The sequence below is a fragment of the Melitaea cinxia genome, chromosome 4, assembly GCF_905220565.1.
Source record: "Melitaea cinxia chromosome 4, ilMelCinx1.1, whole genome shotgun sequence".
NCBI classification, from domain to species: domain Eukaryota; kingdom Metazoa; phylum Arthropoda; class Insecta; order Lepidoptera; family Nymphalidae; genus Melitaea; species Melitaea cinxia.
In genome coordinates, this window is record NC_059397.1 from 15,521,601 (window position 1) to 15,542,890 (window position 21,290).

Below are 21,290 nucleotides of genomic sequence, written 5' to 3' on the forward strand. Positions count from 1 at the left end.
GCACAAACAATGCAAGACTTTTATAATAAGTTGCGACAGTACTTAAACCGACTGACAGTGTTACAAAGTTCGTTATTACGTTTAGTCAAAATCAAAACCAAAAACAGCTTTATTCAAATAGGGGCCCATGAGCACTTTCGAATCGTCATTTTATACGTAGTACGTTAGTATGCGTCAAGTAACTATTATTTATTTTTCTGTCAAATTTCAAGTTAGGGCAAAAATTAGATTCTTATAAAAAATTTCGAGAACTCTTAAATCACTTTAGAGTGGTCCTGAGGCAATGTCAGTTCTTAGGGGACGTCTACTATCTCTTAGACCTAATTAGTGCCTATTTAATACCTAAATTTTCTAACTAATAACTATCTTTCTGCTAAACTGCTAAAATTTGTGAAATCCATTAGATCTCCCAGCCCTATCGAAAAATCCGTTCAAAGCAGACGACTATTGACCATAAACTATCTCCCTGTCTTTCATTTGTCTGTCTGTATACGCCTAGCGGTTTTTTAGATTTTTGATGAGTAAATGACTAAAGAATTTAATATATATGTATAAGAAGATAGCGTTATCGCCTTATTTATACACATACATAGAGACAAATAATTGTTCCACTCATTCTAAAGACTGCTATCTCGAATCAGCTGCACTATACGTTATTGTACTTCATTGGCGTGGTAATTAGGGGGACATCGAGTAAACCCGTGTAATTAACAGACACAGGGGACATAGCAATTTGTGTCGAACGGTTGGTAGCGCATTTGCAATTTACGACGCATCTAATATCCCCAACGTTGACGTTCTTAGATACGCAGTTAGGTGGACTTTAAATAAACCTTCATACTTTCCTGTTAGATATTTAATAGTAATAAACCTATTAGTGTAAAGCTTAGAATTTAACAATGTGAGAGTACATTGTCTAATTTCATTATTTTGTTATGATATAACGGGAGCGATGTTTACATATAACCCTTAAGTAGGCGCATTAAGAAAATCACCCAATTAGTCGCATGGGGTCTCGAGTGACCCCAAAAACAAAATTGAAAAAGGAGTGTATGAAATAAATAAAACAAAGATTGGGTTATATAAAATATTAGTGTTTTTATTATCTTCAACTTTAATAAACACAAATATAGCTCTGGCTTAAAATTTAAACATAAAATGACAAACTTCTAAGTACTCCTAAAACTACATAATTTTTGACTTAGCCGCTTCTTTAAAAAACAATAATCTATCTCATTAGCCGATTATTTTTATCTGCAATCAACGTATAGTATTGTTGAGAAGCAAATTTACAACACTTATGACATTTGGTTGGCATTTTTTTGTCGTTCTTCCTAGGAGATACTGAGCAACGCCCGCGCTTAGATATTGACTGATGCACCGTCTTTTTCATATTATGTACTTCACACAGCCATTTTTTTGTTGACATAAGGACAGAAAGCTGCTAATACGATACTTTTGGTGACTTTCTACAAGTGCTGCTGCCAATTTAAAAAAAAAATCTGTCTTGTATGTGTAGTATTTTTATTAGCATTCGATCTGAGTATGACAAATGCGTTGATGCCAGATAACTTTAGAAGATGACAAAATATAGCCAGATTTCTATTTCTCTTCCAAAATTGTAACTAGTGCAAAGTTGTTCATTGCAATCGACATCACTTTTGCCACTGATGATTCAAATGATATAACTTGACTATCTGCGACCTCTTCAATTTTACTACCAGAATCATGGGAACTATTCACAGCGTTGCTGTTTACTAATTTGTCTTCCAAAGCAGAACTAGCAACATCTAGCTCATCGTCGGACACCTCCAGCCATTCCGATAATTGCCTATCATTAGCCACTTTAAAAATCAATAAACTGAAAATAAAAGGAAAAGTCTGTGTAAATAAACACAAAAATAGGTAAATTAAATAGCCGACATGTAAATACATATATACTAATATCAAAAAAATAACACGAAAGTGGTCGCATGGGGTCAGCGCACTAGAGAAAAGCGACCAGTGCATGTGCGTAAATGTTCTGGAAGCGACTGATTTGCCTACCCTGAGAGAAGTTAGGAAGCTAGAGTGAGCGTGGGCGCGCTCAAATCTCTCAAAGATATATATTTTTCAATTTGAAATGGCTGTCACCCCATGCGCTTAATTAAGGGATAAGCATGCTGTATTTTGCCCAAAGTCTACCACCCACGTACAAACATCAATACTGCTAATTATCAAATACACACTATAATAGTCGTAACTCGCATGGATATTTTAGACCAATAGAGTATTAAAAATATGTTAATGGGGTTAAATTGTCTTTTTTTTTCAAGAAATACTTTAGATTCTAATAGCGCCTTTCAATAGGTATGTCTAAGATATCTTCTCGAGAAATATAAAATATAAAGAAATATAATATCGTATTAAGTGACTATTATTTTGAAGTATGTATTTATGACATAGGTAAAGTTCTTGTAAACTCAAAACACTTATTCTATGCTGACGACAAAAAAGTGTACATGAGTGTAGGCAAGGTTGATGATTGTAAACGATTATAGCATGTTCTTAGCAACCAAATAGTGATTACTATACAAAGAACAATATAAATGTTAGTATTCGGAATGTCAATGTATTAGTTTCACTCGAAAAAACAATCCTATTGTGTTTAAATATAATTTTAATGGCGTTGAGATTGACAGAGCAAAGATGGTCCGTGATTTAGGTGTATACTTTGACAGCAAAATTTTGACGTCTTTTCATAACTAACATAATTAGATCCAAAGCACTAAGAAATCTTGGTTTTGTCATATGAACCTTACCGTAACTTAACTTAACCGTAGTTAATGATCCTCTAACCTTCAAGAAAGTTTATTACGAAGCATCTTAGAATACAGTGCTCCTGTATGGTCCCCCATGAATTGGTGAAGAAATTTTTTCAACACATAAAATTCAACTGCAGAAAAGCTGACATGGCGATGAATATATAGATACCTGCCAAGCTTACAAACTTCTTGTACGATATAATTCGTGGCTGCCTAGACTGTCCAGAACTAGGTGAACGTATTTTGCTGAACAACCCTTAACGGCACACGAAATACACTCCCTTACAATATGTCCTAAACTGCTACAACCATATACAGAATTCTGTACTTACGAGATTACCTAACACCTATAATTTGAAATTTAAAGGTGTAGTATTTTCAATTTAACCTAAAACATATTTCAAAATAAAATCAAACGACAGTTCTTTAACAAACACAATCAATATAACAACGTAAATATATGTTATTTGTATACATTTCTTAAATATTTTGATGTAGATAAATTAAACATTGTTTTTATTTAATTATATGAAAACCAAGTTAATTCGAAATTATTCTGTTTTAGGTAATTTTGGTTTAATTACGAGCGTAATGAAGTCAGGTTTTTTACCGTAACCCTAACTATTTCAAGAGGACTTTTTTTTAAATATAATAAAAGAATGCACAATGGAATTTGAAAGAACCAGTCTTATTTATATATAAACATTCTGTATAACTGTAGTACAACAAAAAAAATTCAATTATTTACATTATTAAATTTAAAAAGTATTCCATAAATTTTAGACAACTCTTGTGTAACCAAATGACTGTTGCTTGACCAATAATATGTTTCAAATGAGACTATATTAGCAAGTGAAATAGTTGATATTGGTATGTACATTTACTCTTTTTTTTACATAACATAATATAGAATGGAACTATTCCTGTATGTATAACAAAACGGTTATCAACGATCAAAGTTTATTAATAGGTGTATTTCCACTAAAGTATCAAACTTCTCTTCGTTTTGAAACCAACACTAAGACTGGTACGCACTTCTGATGTTTCAGTTATGACAGTTATTGAAGGGGTGGAATTTTTTATAATATAGTTATTTGATCGACGGTGATTTACCATGTTCGTAATACGATTATAGCAGAATCATTATCCTTTTGTCAACCAGCACTAAACTTTGCATGGAATACTTTTCAAGTTGTATTTTTCGTTAGTCGACATTTTTTGACCGTATTAGGGTATGACGTTTCCATTACTACACCGTAATTTGTCTTAGATATAAAATAATATTCTTACTAAATGACATGTAAGTTAAAAATGAGGAGAAAGCTCTAAAATGTATTCTTAAAATAATTTTAAACTGAATTTAGCGTTAATTTTGCCTTTTTTCAGCAACCGTAGCAGGTAGTTCTTAGATATTCATTGATAATAATATTTCAGATCAAGGAAATAAAGTATATGTCAGACAGTTAAATATTGACTACAATATCATATTATTATGTTGCCGCATGAAAAAAATATTCCAACCTTTTAAATTGAAGAATTAATGCTACTTTATTCTTCTTTCCGCTGTTTTTAAGTAATAAAATAGGTACCGTTTTGTAATTATTGAGAAACTCTAGATAATCATAACTTTTTAACATAAAACGTTACTTTTACAACCCGTCAATTACTAATTACAATTTAATTAATGTTCGTAGTGTTTACTGTACTATACTGTGCACTTTTTGAAAATAAACACATAAGGTTGATCCTCCTTATATAAATAATAAAGATTTGTGGATTTAGTGGCGCTGTATTTCAGGCAGGGTTTTAAAAATATGCTTTATTATACACAAAAAGAGTAACTGCCAAATTTCTTGCTGATTCTTTTCTGCAAAATATACTTTCCAAAAGAAAAAATATGCTTCCCACTCAACGGCCCCAGTATGATTTTATACTGTGTTGGAGGTCCGAAAACACACACAGTACACAAACACAAACGCTCTGGGCGTTTTTCCATGACAAATATCTATATGGCCAATAAAAATGTCTGTCGTGAGCGGGGATCGAAAGTGAGACCGCCAGCGCAACAGCCAGTGCTTGTGGCCGCTGCGCCAACGCGTCGCGTTTTTGAATTTTTAATAATATTCCTTGAATTCAAATATCGTGTTCGTTCAATATTTCCTATGATTCCCCGCCGTGTTATATATATAATCGTGTAAATATAGGCTACAGCTCTTAACAAGGTTTATTTTTATTGATTGATTGAGAATATGTTTTATTAACATAAAACTACTCAATAGTCCATTATAAATAAAATGGTTTTGACGAGCAATTAAATATTCAATCGGAAAATTTCACACTTGAACTTTTTTAATTCGATACATGTTTTTTCAGTTTTAGTAATAATATGTTCGTTTAAAATAAATAAATTAAATAGGTAAAAATTATTTCCAACCGAGAATCAAAATAAAACAACGTAATCAAAATTTAAGCGAACGTATACAGTTTTGTAAATTAATATCGCGATGTAAAAACATGGCTGACATTAACGATGTTTATCGCTACGCGTTTATTATCAAGTAATAAAAGTCAGTCGACGCGACTACCCAAGAGTATTGTAAAAAATGTCTCAGTTGAAATTAATTTCTTCCAACGGCGCAGCTTTTTATATTTTCATTATGTTGTGTCGTCTACTACACTGCTTAGTTAGAAATACTACTTATCGAGGTCCATGTTTATTTATACATATACATATATATAAGAAGTAGGCATATAAGCGAAGGTAAGCGATTACCGTAGCTTATAGACGCCTGTGACACCAGAAGCGTTGCCCTAATCGCCCACCCTACCCCAATCTCATCCAGGAGTTCTGGTCACCGTACTCACACCAGGAATACAAGACTGCTTAAAAGCAGTACTATTTTACGTGTGATCTTCTGTAAGGTCGAGGTACTTCACCTGTCGGGCTGCTCCGGATTTTGTGCAGGATAATTCCTGCTGTGCCTTACCTCAGATTTTATTGACGTATATTACAGTATTCTCGTAAAAAGATGTTTATTAAAATTATTTTATTTAGTGTTGGAAATGTAACATAAAACCGCATTTAACCGACTTTTTATTTGCTTGTAATTTGAAATTTATTTTCATTAATTTTCTTGTTTAGTTTATAAGTATTTGTTTACACAATAATATTCTATAGCTTACAACCATTATTACATTATCGAAATACGAGTACATTGCAAAATTTTTCACAATTGTATGAATTCGTATAAAGCTTTTATGTTTGTCATTATGATTTTATAATTCTCGTAATAATTGAAGCATTCATATTAATTACTATTTATATTCTGATTGTTACTTAATAATCAAGTTCAGTCAAGTTCAAGTATAATATTAAAAAAAATGTAATTAGTACACTATCATTCGAATGGTAAAAGCTTCAACTGTATCATTTTAGGATTTAGCGTATTGTATTCATTTTGGTAACAAAATTATAACGTATCTTAATTTTCAGAACCAACAACGGAAATAATAGGCGGTCCTGACCTGTATATTGATCGGGGCAGCACTATCAACTTAACATGCGTGGTACTCTATTCGCCCGAGCCGCCAGCCTACATATTCTGGAACCATAACGACGCGGTAATTAATTATTTCATTTATAAAGATTTGCTTTTGTTTGTGTTTTATGAGTCGGGTGAATGGGTGGGTTGGGTTTATTAATTAATTTGGCGATGGATGTCGACAGTTGGTTGTTCAAAACCGACGCCTTTGTTAAATAATAATCCTGTTGTTATTACTATTATTTGTACATTTATTAACTCTCTGCGTGTAAAGGTTAAACATTCACTAAATGAATTTGATAAAAACGAGAAAGTGGTTAATAAAGCTGTATTTTTAAGAATGTGGTCGAAAAGATCAAAAACATATTTTTTATAAGATTTCTTAGACTATAGATTCTTTTATAAGCTTATTAAATTCGTTTCCTTTCTTAAATTAATTAAATTTTTTAGGTATGAAACGATTATTTTAATATTGTTTGTCCTGAAAAATTTATTGATTCTACAATTCATCGCATCCATTCACATGAGAGATTCTGTTACCAATTCATCGACAGTTCTTCAATGTGATAGCGTGACAGACTAAGTCCCAAACCTTCTCTTTATTAGGGAAATACCTTTTTACTTACAGTATAGCTACAGTCTCTTATCGTGCTCTACACTCAATGACCTTCAATAGGATAAAAATTATTTTATCCTGTGTCCTGTGTCCGGAAACAAACAAAACATAAGCATACATAAACATAAGCATATACAAACATAACACACCCAGACAACCCCAATAGGATAAGAATTATTTTGTCTGTGTCCTTTATCAAACACATATTTATTTATTTATTTATTTATTAGGGATGGTACAGAAAAAGTTATAAAAAACAAGAACGAAATATAATCATAAAACCATTTACGACCATCCATCCTTTTAAAATTAAATTAACAAACGTGAAAATAAGAAAAGGAAAACAAAGCAAAAGATGGTAAAAGCGAACAAAAAATAAAAAATATATATACACAAAGCACGAAAATACACAGCCAGATCATGATAAATATTTATATAGCCCACACAAACATTAATCATGTGCAGAAGTCGAATTCGCGCAAGGTTAATTTACCATCATCAGTCGTGACAGTAATAATATTAAGTTTCCAGGTAGAATAAACTATATACTACTTGAAGTAGCACGTGAAATGCTAAACAAAAAATAACATATAACATATTGTAATAGGTCGGGAAAAAACTCTTCTCGTATTTTCTAGTAAAAAATAGCAATAATTTTTTTTGGTTGTAGGTATTGTTTGTAACTAACGGGTTTTGATACCATGAAAAAGTGAATTTTAAAAAATGAAATCAAAAAGTAAAAAACAGTTCCTCGCCACTTTCCATTTTTACCGTCCGCCGAAACGGGTGAATCCAACGAAGAAATTTTAAAGTTTTACTTTAAAAAGGGAAAACGTAAGTCAAGCTGCGAAATCCAAAAAACAAGTGTATGCACTATGTCTTAGATATACGAAACGAAAAGAGAAAGAGAGAAAGAAAATGTGTCCTCGCACCTTTTTTTCTTGCTCCGTTCGCCTCGCCCAATCACACTTCGTAGAATTTTCGTCACGCATTGACCAGCTTACTCCCCAAATCAAGTGCGTGTAAAGAAGTTTTACTTCAAATTTTGTGACGAAATTGTTTTAAGCGTTTTCAATGAGTAAAGTTTTAATATAAGATATATTTCACTCTGTTCGCTCAGTTACGGATAAAAGTGACGCCATTTTTGAAATATAGAGCTAGATCGTCATTTGAGTAATGAAAATAAAGCTAAAGATCTGAGGATTGACCATTAAACTGTTTTGACCCATTTGAAAAACGCCGGCTCTACAAAAAAGCTCGATATATTGGTGCCACATGAAGTCACTGAAAGAAACCTAATGGACCGTGTATTCATTTGCGAATCTCTTTTAAGACTTAAAGGTCATTTGGTGGTGAAAAGTGGATCACCTGCGATAAGAATGTACAAAAGAGATTGTGGTTAAAAGTTCGGTCAAGCGCAAACCCGGGTCGACACGCAATGAGGTGATGTTGAGTGTATGGTGGAATTTGAAGGGCTTGATTCATTACGAGTTTTTCCCGCTAAGCAAAATCATCGATCCAAATTTCTACTTTCAACAGCTGATAAGACTTAAGCAAGAAATTTAGAGAAGCAGCAAGAATTGAGCAACAGAAAAGGTGTGGCCTTTCACCACGACAGCTCCCGACCAGATACGTTTTAGCTACTCAACAAAAATTGAGAGAGTTCGACTAGGAAGTCTTAATGCATCCACCATATAGCCCCGATATGCACCCTCCGATTTCCACCTGTTTCGGTCTCTTGAGAATTATTTAGGTAGTGTAAAGTTAACATCAAGAGAAGACTGTTAAAACATCTTGTCACGATTTTTTAATTAGAAGTCCCAAATTTTTTACAGCAACAGAATCCTGTCACTACTTACGATATGGTGGCAAGCTATCGAACAAAATGATATATATATATACCTTGAATTTCTATATTAAATACGAAGAAACTTTTTCCCCGACTTAATATAAGTGACGTCATCACTAAAAGTGATCTTGAACTGGCTTAATGAAACGACTGAATGTACATATATATATATACAGATCTAATGTTCTTACTATTGTAAGTGCTGGTAATGATAATTTCATTATTTACAACTTATATTGGACTCTTTTTCAAATAAATTTTTCAAAATGTTAAATAAGAGTTAATGATGTTATAGTAGATTCAAGGACAATTTTATTCCACAGCTCACGTTCCCAAAACTCATCCTTTCTAACCTATTTTATATTTATTTATATCAATATCTTTATAGTGTAATTATTATTTATAATAGTGTGATTTCGATATTAAATACATGAAGCTCGATTTGTTACTGTAGTGTGCGAGCTCCAGTGCGGACATCGTATTTGTAAAAATCATTTTTCCCAGTAAAATTTGTGGGTCTCTCCATCGCACCATGTAGAGTATGTGAGGTTACCAGTTAATATTATCCTTGTAGGTAAAGTATTCGCCCACTCACACTGGAGCAGAAGATTAAGTTCCCAAACCGAATGCAAATTCTTACAAAGTTCACAACAAATGACACAATTTCTCACTAATAGGTCAAAAATTGATTGTTTTGATTCATTTCAATCAGATACTATAGACTTATATAAATTAATAATTTTGCTGCGGTATTTTATTACGGAAACAGATACCTTGCTTGAGAGATTAAATATTGTCTTTTGCGAAGTCGAAAGCTTGGCTTTATGAGTTATATTTTATACTCGCGTTTAAACAATGTTTGTCACTATTCCTCTCAACACAATATAACACAGTATAGTGGTTTTATACTTATATCATAATTTATAATGTATGTTTGTATGCAATGCAATGTTTTATTGTTTCCCTTATAAGAAATTCACACTATAATAACCACATAAAATACAGTATAGTAAAATAGAATTTTCAATTTTATTACAAAGAAAAGTTGCATTCATATATTAAAGTAATTCATTTCCGACAGATAATAAGGATAACATAACTCTGAAATCCTCTACAATAGCCTCATTAATATCCCGCGTAGTACTCACACTTACATAATGAAAAATATATAAACACATAAAATAACAAACACACAAAATGAAAAACAAACTACACATACATACAAATGTATTAAGGCGGGTACAGATCTACGAAATGTAGCATGCAGTGAACACGCAATGACAGAATTTGCCGTCCACATTGTCGCAATGTATCATGCAATGTAACAGAATTCCCATAGTGTGGAGGGCTTACGCGCACAAATCGTGCTCACTACGCGCACAAACAGAGCATTTCAACTCATAGGCGTCGTGATTCGTCATTTGTCGGTTTTTTAACCGAACGCAAAGGGGCGCGCAGTGAGTGTGCACGGAGCGCCAGTCTGGACGGGTTGTGTGTGTCTTTACTGAGGAACGCTCGCGAACGATGGAAGAGAACACGGCTACGGCAGAGGCTACAGTTAAATATAGACTGAGCTATAGCTGTTCGCCGCGCGCATGCCTGAAACAGATACGGGTACATGCTCGGTTCGCGCGCGCCCTGCGTCCTCACTTATTAAATGTTCCTTTCATGTTACATTGCATGCTACATTTCACAGATCTATGCCCGCCTTTACACACAGATATATACTATAATAAGACTTGAATGACGTAATCATTGCTACAGTGATGCCTGCGCCGATTGGTAGTGATATATTAAGCCATTTTCAGATAGCGCTTTCAAATCTGAGTACAAATACTGCTCTGTGCTTGGATAAACGCAGTAAAATAATAAATAAGTAGTGTTAATACAAGCATACGTACAATGTAGATGTACTGTGAAAATTATGTTTGAAAAAGTTTTCTAGTGATAAAAACATGGCTTAAAAAATAAATAGGATCTAAATGGTAGGACTAAAAACTGGGATGAGAATCCTATTCAGAAATAAATAATACACATAACAAGCTGTCGTGTGCAGGAATTGAAACCATTGCTGTTGACTCGTCAGCCAGTTGATATTGCGTCTGTGACAATCACTCGATGTTTATTTATTATTGTCTATGTATTACCTTATGTATATGTATGTACCTTATGTATATTATGTATATGTGTTATATATGTATTACCTTAATATTTGTCTGAGTCAAACATTATTTTGTAAAAAAAATACATTTTATTGATTTTGATTGAAACAAAGTTACATTGCAGGTATAAAACATTTTCTATATTCTTGATTATGCGTACCTGAAATACATAAATTGTTCAAAGCTTAATAATAATCTTTATATACAGATAATAAGCTACGACTCGCCGAGAGGTGGCGTGTCTGTTGTGACAGAGAAAGGAGAAACAACTACTTCGTTCCTGCTCATCCAGCAAGCGAGGCCTTCAGATTCAGGAAACTATCAGTGTAATCCAAGCAACGCTCAGTCCAAAAGTGTAGTTGTACACGTACTGAATGGTGAGTATAAGTTACCATTATCTATAAATTACTGGATTAATAATATTCATATTGTAATAGTAATTATTTCACAACATCTTACATAAAGATTAATTTACCGTCAGTTTCTTACCCTTTACTAGAGCCGAATTTAATATAATTCACTAAACCAATCATTTATGAAAAATATAACATCAAAAGCTCGTGACAGTACTATCTATTAGGTAGAACCCAATTTTCTTGATAAACGACCTCCAAATGTTAAAAGGCAGAAAAATATTTTTAAATTGATGGACGAAGTAAACCCCGCTGTTACCATTAAAATAACGAGAATCATGAATCAAAGAAACAAATCGTAGATAGTATTGAACTGTTGATAGATTTTATTATAAATTGTGCTAACCATCCGTAATCACAATCTCGAAGGAATTTTAAAAGAAATAAACTTTTATCGATACAATAAATTGAAAGATATACTTTCATAACTCTTTGAAATAATGACAAAGATCAACGCTCGTGGCTCCGTTATTGTGTATTTCATTTTCAAAGTTAATAGTTTCACATAGTTTTGAAATAACTTATTTTTGTTTTTGTTTTGAAGTAAAACTTCTTTTGGCGCACGAGGGTAAAATTTTAACGGATGAAATGCAATAATAATAATATTAGCGTCACGAAGATATGCAACGTTTTTGTTGTGCAACAGAACCACCTAAAGTGCACTATAGAAACTACAAAGGTTGTTACATTACTATCGATAGTATTACATAGCTAACTAACTAGATAGCGCTGGAACGGAAATGTTAAGCTTTAGATTTGTATAAATATAAACGAGACTTAAAAATTAGTTTGCCAAAGAAGTTTCACTTCTGACATGTGTACTTTGTATGCACGCACTTTTTTCTTTTTTCTTTTTTGACTATGGTGCCGAGTCCTGCGCTTGCATTTTGCTTTTTTCGTTTCTGGTTTCTTATTTGTTTTGGTCTAATTTCACTTTCTCATATGTTTGTGTAGTTGTAAATATATGTAAAAACATTAAGTAATTGTCTGTATTTTGTATTTTTTTTTGAAATCTTCACTATTAAACGAACAGGCCTTTGTGAATGTCGCTGGATTTAGGCGTTTTTTAGTAAGGTTAATAAAATAATAAGGACTTCTTGGGTACCGCCTGCAAAGTATTTTTCTAATAAATCCTGATTATATGACAGATACCGATTATATACATTTCAATTAACATATACACCGTAATACACACATCTTATAATTCCTACCTAATAAAAATACATTTTGAGATTTATTACGATACTTATGTATAATATATTATATTTTTTTATTATGTATTAAATATGTAAAGTACACTTTTAAAAAGTCAGAAAGGGTTTAAGTTTGTAACTGCTTTTAAATGATATATTTAGTTTAAAAGAAATGAAACTTAGCTCATGAAGTAGTCTGACGAGAGTATATTATAATGCTATTTTCTTTTTAGTCTCTAAAATAAAATGTTGAAACATATTTATGTCTATCTGTCATCTAACCGTTACATTAAAGGGCATAAAATGTCTTTCCGTAATCTCTACAAATCTGGTTTATGTATATGTAGAGTCGATAATTTTAAAGTTCATTCGACAATGCTATTGTTGAGAACAGTTTTAATTTTTGCCAAAGAAGCAAATTCGATTTTTCCTTTGTCAGGTGAGTATCCAGCAGCGATGCAGAGAGGGGGCCAAGCCTTCGCACCGACATCCACCCATTGCATCGTACTGGCCACGAGTATTTTCTTAGCATTGTCTTGACACATACAGACATACGTATCCGTGTAAATAGAATTCAAATCTATTTCGCTGTTTATAATGATGCTTGTGATATCATTGTAGATTATTTATTTTGTATTTAAAACTTATTTAATACTTAAGTAATTTCGCATTACATTTGAGTTAAAAACGACTATATGATGCTAGAAACATAAAAATTTGAATCTATAGATGAGGGTAAACTATTAGTTACGATAACGTCAGTAACCAGTATCAGTCTTACTAAAATTTTATTCTGAATGTATAGAAAACTTACAATATGCGAAAACTTCGCTTTTTTTTTGTTTTAAGTAACAAGATTAGAACGTGTTATAAATAAAACTTATATTAATTCCATATTTTGTGCGTGTTCCTTTTAAACACAAATGTCAATGTAAGCAGCCGAAATATATGTGCTATTTTATAGTGTGGGTTGTGTTATGTACAATATAAATTTAATTAATCCCTGAGCAAGTAGAAATGCTTGTTTCTTATAGAGCTGTATATATCTATTTTAAGATTAATGACTGTATTTATTTTAAATATAAAGTAAGAGACAAAAGTCTTTTGTTTTCTAATTATGTCTCTGCTTATAATTCTGTAGATAGGTTGTTTAAAGTTATAAATAAAATTATCGTTTTCATCTTGAATACTTTTTCAAAATGATCTAAATCTTCGGTTCATCGAAATTTTACGTGAAACAACTTTAACCAAATCAAGATTAGAAATGAAATCAGTAAGAGTTAAAAGTAAACAGGAATGAAAAACAGCTGACAATACTATATTAAAAGAAAAACAAATGTTTAGGAACTACAAGGACTGTATATATAAAGAGTAAAGATATACGAATCATTCTATCTAGCTTTACTCTGATTTAAGAAATGTAAAATTGTAAGTATCTTATATTTTAGCTGTCATTCTGTGGATTATAATGTTGTAAATACTATTTATAAATAAGACTTTATACAGGTCCAAAATATTATTTGCAAACTCAAACATTAAGTTAAAACGGACAACTTTATATTTTTATAATTAAAATAGTGAATGAAACATTTTCAATTCATGTTAACTTCAATTTGAAACTGAAGTTGTGAATATATATTTGAAGTAAAAAATTAATACAAAAAAAATTACAGTTAAAGATGTAGGTATTATATTTGATAACTCTAAAAATAAATAAATGAATTGATTTTTGCGACAATAATACATGAAAAATGTGAATACGCAATTAAAATCTTCACTTTTGAATTAGCAGTTTTTTTAATTAAAGCAAATTAATAGTAATAATTTTTCGTCGTTGTAAGAAAATCAAGATACACAATTGTTTTTCATTGCTTATTTTTTTCTTTTTGACCTGTGTACAGTCTATGTAATTAAATATATTATTAGAAATTAAATAGGATAATTTTTTAGTATTAAAACAGGAAAAAAGTATAAATTTTACAGTTTAGATAAATATTATATTTTGTTTAAAGTAATCTGTAAATTCCTGCATAATCGTGATCTTTTCTATAAGCTTGTAGAGCGCTTTCATGTACTTCGATACGATATTTGTATCACAAGTTTTACGGTAAAAAAAAAACTTTAATTTATAGAAAATATTGGTATCTTTAAATATACATAATGTTTAACAGAAGATTGCCTATACGACATGTAATAAGAGAAACGACAACATTATAGTAGCTGATAATATGTCGCATCAGATTTTGATTAAGATATCGTATCATATCGTATCATCGTATAAAGCGCTCTGAGTAATATTTATTATTATTTTGTTAAATCTGAACATTGAGTCAAAAAGATGATCTTCTGTTGTACTAACTATAACTTCAGGCACAACTCCCCGTCCTGTCATATGTAAAAAAAATCCTCATCTCTAATTTGAGGTTTCGAAGTGCTTTCAAGACAGATGCTGTCATTAAATTTAAAACTAAAATATTATATTTGTTTAAAATCGTATTAATTATAATTGTATATAATCATTTACATGTTGTCCGATAGAATTTTGATGAGTCATCTTTGTGTATAAATTCAGAGGAAAAATATTCCATTGGATTATATTCCTCAGTAGGTTATGTGACAGATCTCGGTAACTATATCCAGTTATTATGTGAAAAGTTTATTATTGTATACAACTAACAATAGTATAAATATTTGTTGTATGTATGGATACTTGATTGTGCAATGTGCACGAAATAAATTACATCTATAATAAACATTATAAAGAAATAAAAAAGTTGAAAAAAAATCGTGTTTTTTTACGACCGAAGTTAAAATGTTGATCAGAACTTTTTAAATTACGCGCAATGAATCATAACAAAGTTCATTATATTCAAATAAACAAAAATTAATGTGATCTTGTATGAAACGTGTAGACGTTTCGTGTATGGTAACATGATTGTGTTTTATGGATTTATAAAAATGTGAAGTGGAAAAATACTTAATTATTAATTATAATGAAATATTCTATACTTATATCAATAAGTATAGAATATTTCTTTTTATTTGTTTTATCAGAATGAAATAACACTTTAAAGCGCGTTCAATTTTTTTTCTATATTAATGTTTTAACGTAAATATGTGACATATTTTAAGCACGATGGATGGCGTTAAAATTAGTAAAAAAACATTTGAATAATTTAGATTTAAATTATGCTCTGTTTTAATAATGATCTTATATTAGTTTAGTAACTCAAATGCTTTTTCTGCTTTTTTTTTGTAAATTTGTTACATTATTGACGTAGACAATACTAAAGCAATTTAATTTATGCAATTGCTTTCTTTATCTTGCAAACCTAAATACTTTACCTTTTTTCTACATGAAATCTCTTGTTCCGGAAAATATTTTGAATCTAGCGTAAAGGTAGCGTTACAAAAAAAAAAACCGCTAAAGCAACAATAATATTTATGCTACTTTAGCTATATTTTTTGGATAGCAGTCGTCGCTACTTTTGGTGTAATGAGCATTACCTTGGGAAGGTAAGTATTTTCTCAATGGCTTGACCTTTTGCATTTGAATGAAACATTCATATATTAAAGACCATTCTGCTTTTAAAAAATATTGAACACTTGTCTTACCTAAGGTTAAACCTTTAAGATAGCTTCGATGTTTTAAAGGATTTTGGGTCCATATAAAATAAATAAATTGACCCAAATAAAGAAAATAAAAACGAATCCATATTTCGGCAAATCCAGGAAAAGCAAATCCTGCAAGCAAAACCTATTTCAAGAAATATTTCGAAACTCGTTTCACCTTTTTGCTTTAGTTTTCAGCGATTTACTAATGGATCGGGGTACAGACAATTACCCAAAAAATATGTGGATTTATTTTTCAATTTAAATTGTATTATTTTAATTTTTAGCTGTTTGACAAATTATTTACATCGTTATTTTTAGACCGTCCCTTATAATTGTTGTGTTTTGATTATGACAGCGATAAAAAAGACAGTAATAATAATAATAAGAAATAATATAATAATTATTATTTACACAATACGCACACGGTCGTCTGTTCTTAAAGTAAGCGACTTAATGTTTGTCTTATAATCAACAGCCGTATAGTATATGTGTGTATATGTATATATATAAACGATTATAGAGATAAACGTACTTATAAATGATACATATCATCATCATCATCATTTCAGCCAATTGTAGTCCACTGCTGGACATAGGCCTCCACAAGTTCGCGACAAAAATGACATGAACTCATGTGTGTTGTCCATAGTCACCATGCTGGGCAGGCGGGTGCGACCGCAGTGCTGGCCCTGTCGCACCTAAAACGCTGCTGCCCGTCTTCGGCCTGTGTATTTCAAAGTCAGCAGTTGGATGGTTATCCCGTCATCGGTTGACTTACTAAGTTCCAAGGTGGTAGTGGAACTGTGCTATTCCTTAGTTGCCTCTTACGATGACCACGGGAAGAAAGGGGGTGGCTATATTCTTTAATGCCGTAGCCACACAGTATAACCACACAGTAAATAATACGTATGTAAATATATCATCATCATCATCATCATTACAGCCTATCACAGTCCACTGCTGGACATAGGCCTCCATAAGTTTACGCCAAAAATAGCGTAAACTCATGTGTTTTGCCCATAGTCACCACGCTGGGCAGGCGGGTTGGTGACCGCAGTGCTGGCTTTGTCGCACCGAAGACGCTGCTGCCCGTCTTCGGCCTGTGTATTTCAAAGCTAGCAGTTGGATGGTTATCCCGCCACCGGTCGGCTTTTTAAGTTCCAATGTGGTAATGGAACTGTGTTATCCCTTAGTCGCCTCTTACGACACCCACGGGAAGAGAGGGGGTGGCTAAATTCTTGAGTACCGTAGCCACACAGTACGTAGTAGTGTAAATATATAAATAAATATATATATTACACCCAGACTCAGGGTGGGACTCGAATCCTCAACCCCCGATGCAGAAAGCAGGTTCACCACTACAAACTGCTCCAACGGGCTACTCAAGATACTATTAGAACCTTCAAATTTTTCAATTGATTTCGTGAAAGACATTTTTTTTATTTTTCGTCGGTTTAAAAATAATGGAAAGAACAAGGAATGTTTTTTAGAATATATGTCTTACTAAAAAGTGAGACTATTAAAGCCAAAATTTCTTATGTTTCTGTAGATAATAATTATTTATTAAAAAAAATCGTTACCAAGTTCGTAAAGTGAAGAATAATAGTTTTAAAAAAATCTAGTTTTTCAGAAAGAACATTATAGATTCACATTACTTTAGACTTCCAAAACTTTGTGTTTACTTCCAAGGAAAACAAAAATCCGTTTGGGTGGGGTAAACAGACACGGTTGGGCCCGACGGCGCCTTATGAATATCTAATCGCACTGAAAAGAGATGAAAGATACGTTCCCTAATTCATAAAGACTTATTTACATGCTACGTGAATCGTGTTTTGTTAAGGAAAATTTTCGCGAGCTTTTTAGATATTCAGAGCTGTTTTAAGCCTCCTTAATAATTTATATAAAATTGACTATGTGTGGATTCACAGTCTCGACAATGTCATTATTTTCTTACATACGTAGATGTCACATGTTCAGAGAACTGTTTCATAAGTAACAAAAGATACATTTTCTCAACAGCAAGAAACATTATTAATAAGTAATAAAGCTTATAAGTAGTATATTTTAGAGAGATAATTTATTAACATCTTATCAGCAGTTTAAAAAAAGTTCGGTTACAATTAAATACGTTTTTTTTTTTTTAAATAGTAAATATGTGGAGTAAAAAAAATGGTTGTCTGTTAAGTTGATTTAATTATTATTAAGGACGATAGTTTAACGTGTCAACGTCATAACAAAACATCTCCTCGGACGCATAGGCCAATTGAGTGAAAGAGAGATAGACGCGGCTCAAGCGTACAATGAGCGTAACGGGACAATGAGTCATCCTTTTTCGTGCATGCAGCCGGTGTTCATCGATTTATTAGACGTTGTCACGTAAAAGTATAATAAGAATGATACAAAAACCACCGCCAAATTGGTTCAGTTTTTCTCATATGCATAAAAATCCCTTTTTTCCTCATTTGAATCACATCAGTTATTAGTATATTATATATAGTAAATTCTTAAGGTACATCGGTAGGTACATTGTTTTTTTTTTTATATTCGAAAATTCAACTTGTACTTAAATAAGTAGTCTTCTTAGGACTACTAATACTGATTCGTTCAAAACTTTTCTAAATTTGGTAGTGACTTAGCAGAACGCTACCACTTATGTTAATTATAATAAATGGTCGAACTTAAGAAACATTACGAAAACAAACTTTCGGTCCGCTTATCATCGTAAAATGTAGTCTGCACGCAACGTTTGCTTTATTAAGGACACTATTTTCATTGTTTACTGATATAAATGTATAATTTTTGATTATTACATATTGGCTACATTTTAAGGTTTATAACCTATACTAAAAAAAAAAAAACACTTGATGTTTGATGTCTTACAGATTCACATTCAGATTACAGATTTGTCTTACTTACCTGTTTTGGTGCTTCTGAAACATATACATACAAGATAAATACTTGACTATTATCAAAACGGCCATACAGATTTTTCTTGTTTGTGTGGTGTATGTGTGTGTGTGTGTGTGTGTGTGTGTGTAAACGTATCATGACTTAGCCGGTTTATTTTTGTAAATATTAATTTAAATTAACTGAGGTAGGCCATAGCAGGAAATATCCTGGTCAAAATATGGAGTAGTCCGACTGGGGTAGTATGTCGACCTTACAAAAGACCATAGCTAAATAATACTTTTTTCAAGCAGTATTGTGTTTCTGTTGGTGAATAAGGTGATCAGAGCACCTGGAGGAGATTCGGCGTGGGGTAGGCAACGTGCTAGCAATGCATATGGTATTGTCTATAAGCTACAGCAATCGCTTACCACCGCACGCTTGTTTGCCGACCTAATTAATAAAATTGAATTTAATATCAAAGATTGCAAAGACAGATTTTAATGTAAATCCACGTAAATAACATGAAGAAAAATATAATTCTCGGATTATCATAACGGAAACAAATTCACAGAAACTTATTAATAATTAATAAACGCTTCACGCTCAACGGCCCCCAGTAGGATTTTCTCCTGTGTTGGGGGGTCCACACACACACTACATAAGCACAACGCTCAGACCACGACAAGCATCTATATGGTCGATACAAATGTCTGTCGTGAGCGGGAATCGAACCCGCGACCGCCAGCGCAACAGCCAGTGCTATGACCGCTGCGCCAACGCGTCGTTATTATAGTAAATCACACGACAGGAAGACCGAGAAAAAATTTCATCACGATTTAGGGGTGGGGATAAAATAATCAAAATGTAAATGAGACTTTTATTTAAAATACATGAAACAAAATTCTCATAAGAGATAGAGGACTATGACTTTGGAAAATTACAAAAATGTGTCTTATATAATAATACTTTAATGTCATCATTTTCCTGCCCTTATCCCACTTATGTAGGGTCGGCACACCATGTTTTCCTCTTCCATTCCTCTCTATTATTCGTCACTTCAGTGCTTACTCCTTTCTTTCTCATATCCTCACTCACACAATCTATTCATCGCTTTTTTGGTCTGCCGATCGCTCTTCGTCCTTCGACATTCATCCTAACATTCTTTTACCAACATAGCGTTCATCCCTCCTCATTACATGCCCATACCACGCTAACCTATTGCTCCTCATTTTCTCTGTCACGGGTGTTACTTTAATGTAAATATAAATAATACTTTAATGTAAATATAAATAAATTTGATATAAACAACGAGCAATCAATTTATTAGCTTATTCAAATTAAAAAATATAAATATCAGAATATTATTGAATTAAGACGATACTCAAACATTTACTTAATTTCTTTTAATTATTGGTTTTCATTAGTGCTAATAATAGATGAATCGATTCTACAAAGTCGTAATAAGCCATCATTAATTTATTGTTTTATATTGCGCTTGTGTTTGTTTATTAGTGCATAGTAAGCTTCACACAGACACGAATTACATTATAAATCTGCCGCGACCTACGTGTGTTTTGTTCATTTAGTTGGACATAATTTTAAGCCTGAATAATGTTCATTGTATCTGAATAATGTTCAATTTAACTATAGTACTAGGATACCAAATGAAACAGTAAAACTCAAAACAATAACTCAAAGCTGTTATCGCATAATACGTTGCTGATTGAACTAGACATGTAATGATGTACCAGTAGGATACGATGTCACATCTATGACGTAAAATTTTTCATACTAAAATTTCGATCCATTCAAGGTTTTAGATGCACAAAATAAACCTTCTAGTATCGAAATCGCAGCAGAAGAACATGCATGGCTAGTGTTTTATTAAATTTCCCGCGTGACTTGTCGTTGTAGGGTAATTAGTATTTCATTGCAGGAAGACCGCTATTATTTGTAACAATCAGTAAACATGCCAGGCAATCGAAATGGTGAAAAATATTGAAAACAGCTTGGAGTGCTTGCCTTTGTATGCATACTTTAAAAGTTGAATAAAAAAAATAAATATACGGTCGAATTGAGTAACCTCCTCCTTTTTTTGAAGTCGATTAATAATGGTTAAGAATGCACGGTAGTGCGTAAATCTATGAATAATATGAATATTAAGACAAATTACGACACAAAAATACTATGAGGAATTTGATTACAAT

General features: G+C 32.1%; 1 protein-coding gene across 1 annotated transcript in view; it reads left to right on the forward strand.

The window, feature by feature from the left end:
- LOC123670426 (tyrosine-protein phosphatase Lar-like) overlaps positions 1–13,119 on the forward strand; it is a 58,129-nt gene extending 45,010 nt beyond the window's left edge. The window contains exons 6-8 of the mRNA XM_045603921.1: positions 6,298–6,425; positions 11,182–11,350; positions 12,992–13,119. Of these exons, the coding sequence (XP_045459877.1) occupies positions 6,298–6,425; positions 11,182–11,350; positions 12,992–13,119 (425 nt within the window). The remainder of the gene's footprint in view (positions 1–6,297; positions 6,426–11,181; positions 11,351–12,991) is intronic.
- The last annotated feature ends 8,171 nt before the right edge of the window (positions 13,120–21,290 follow it).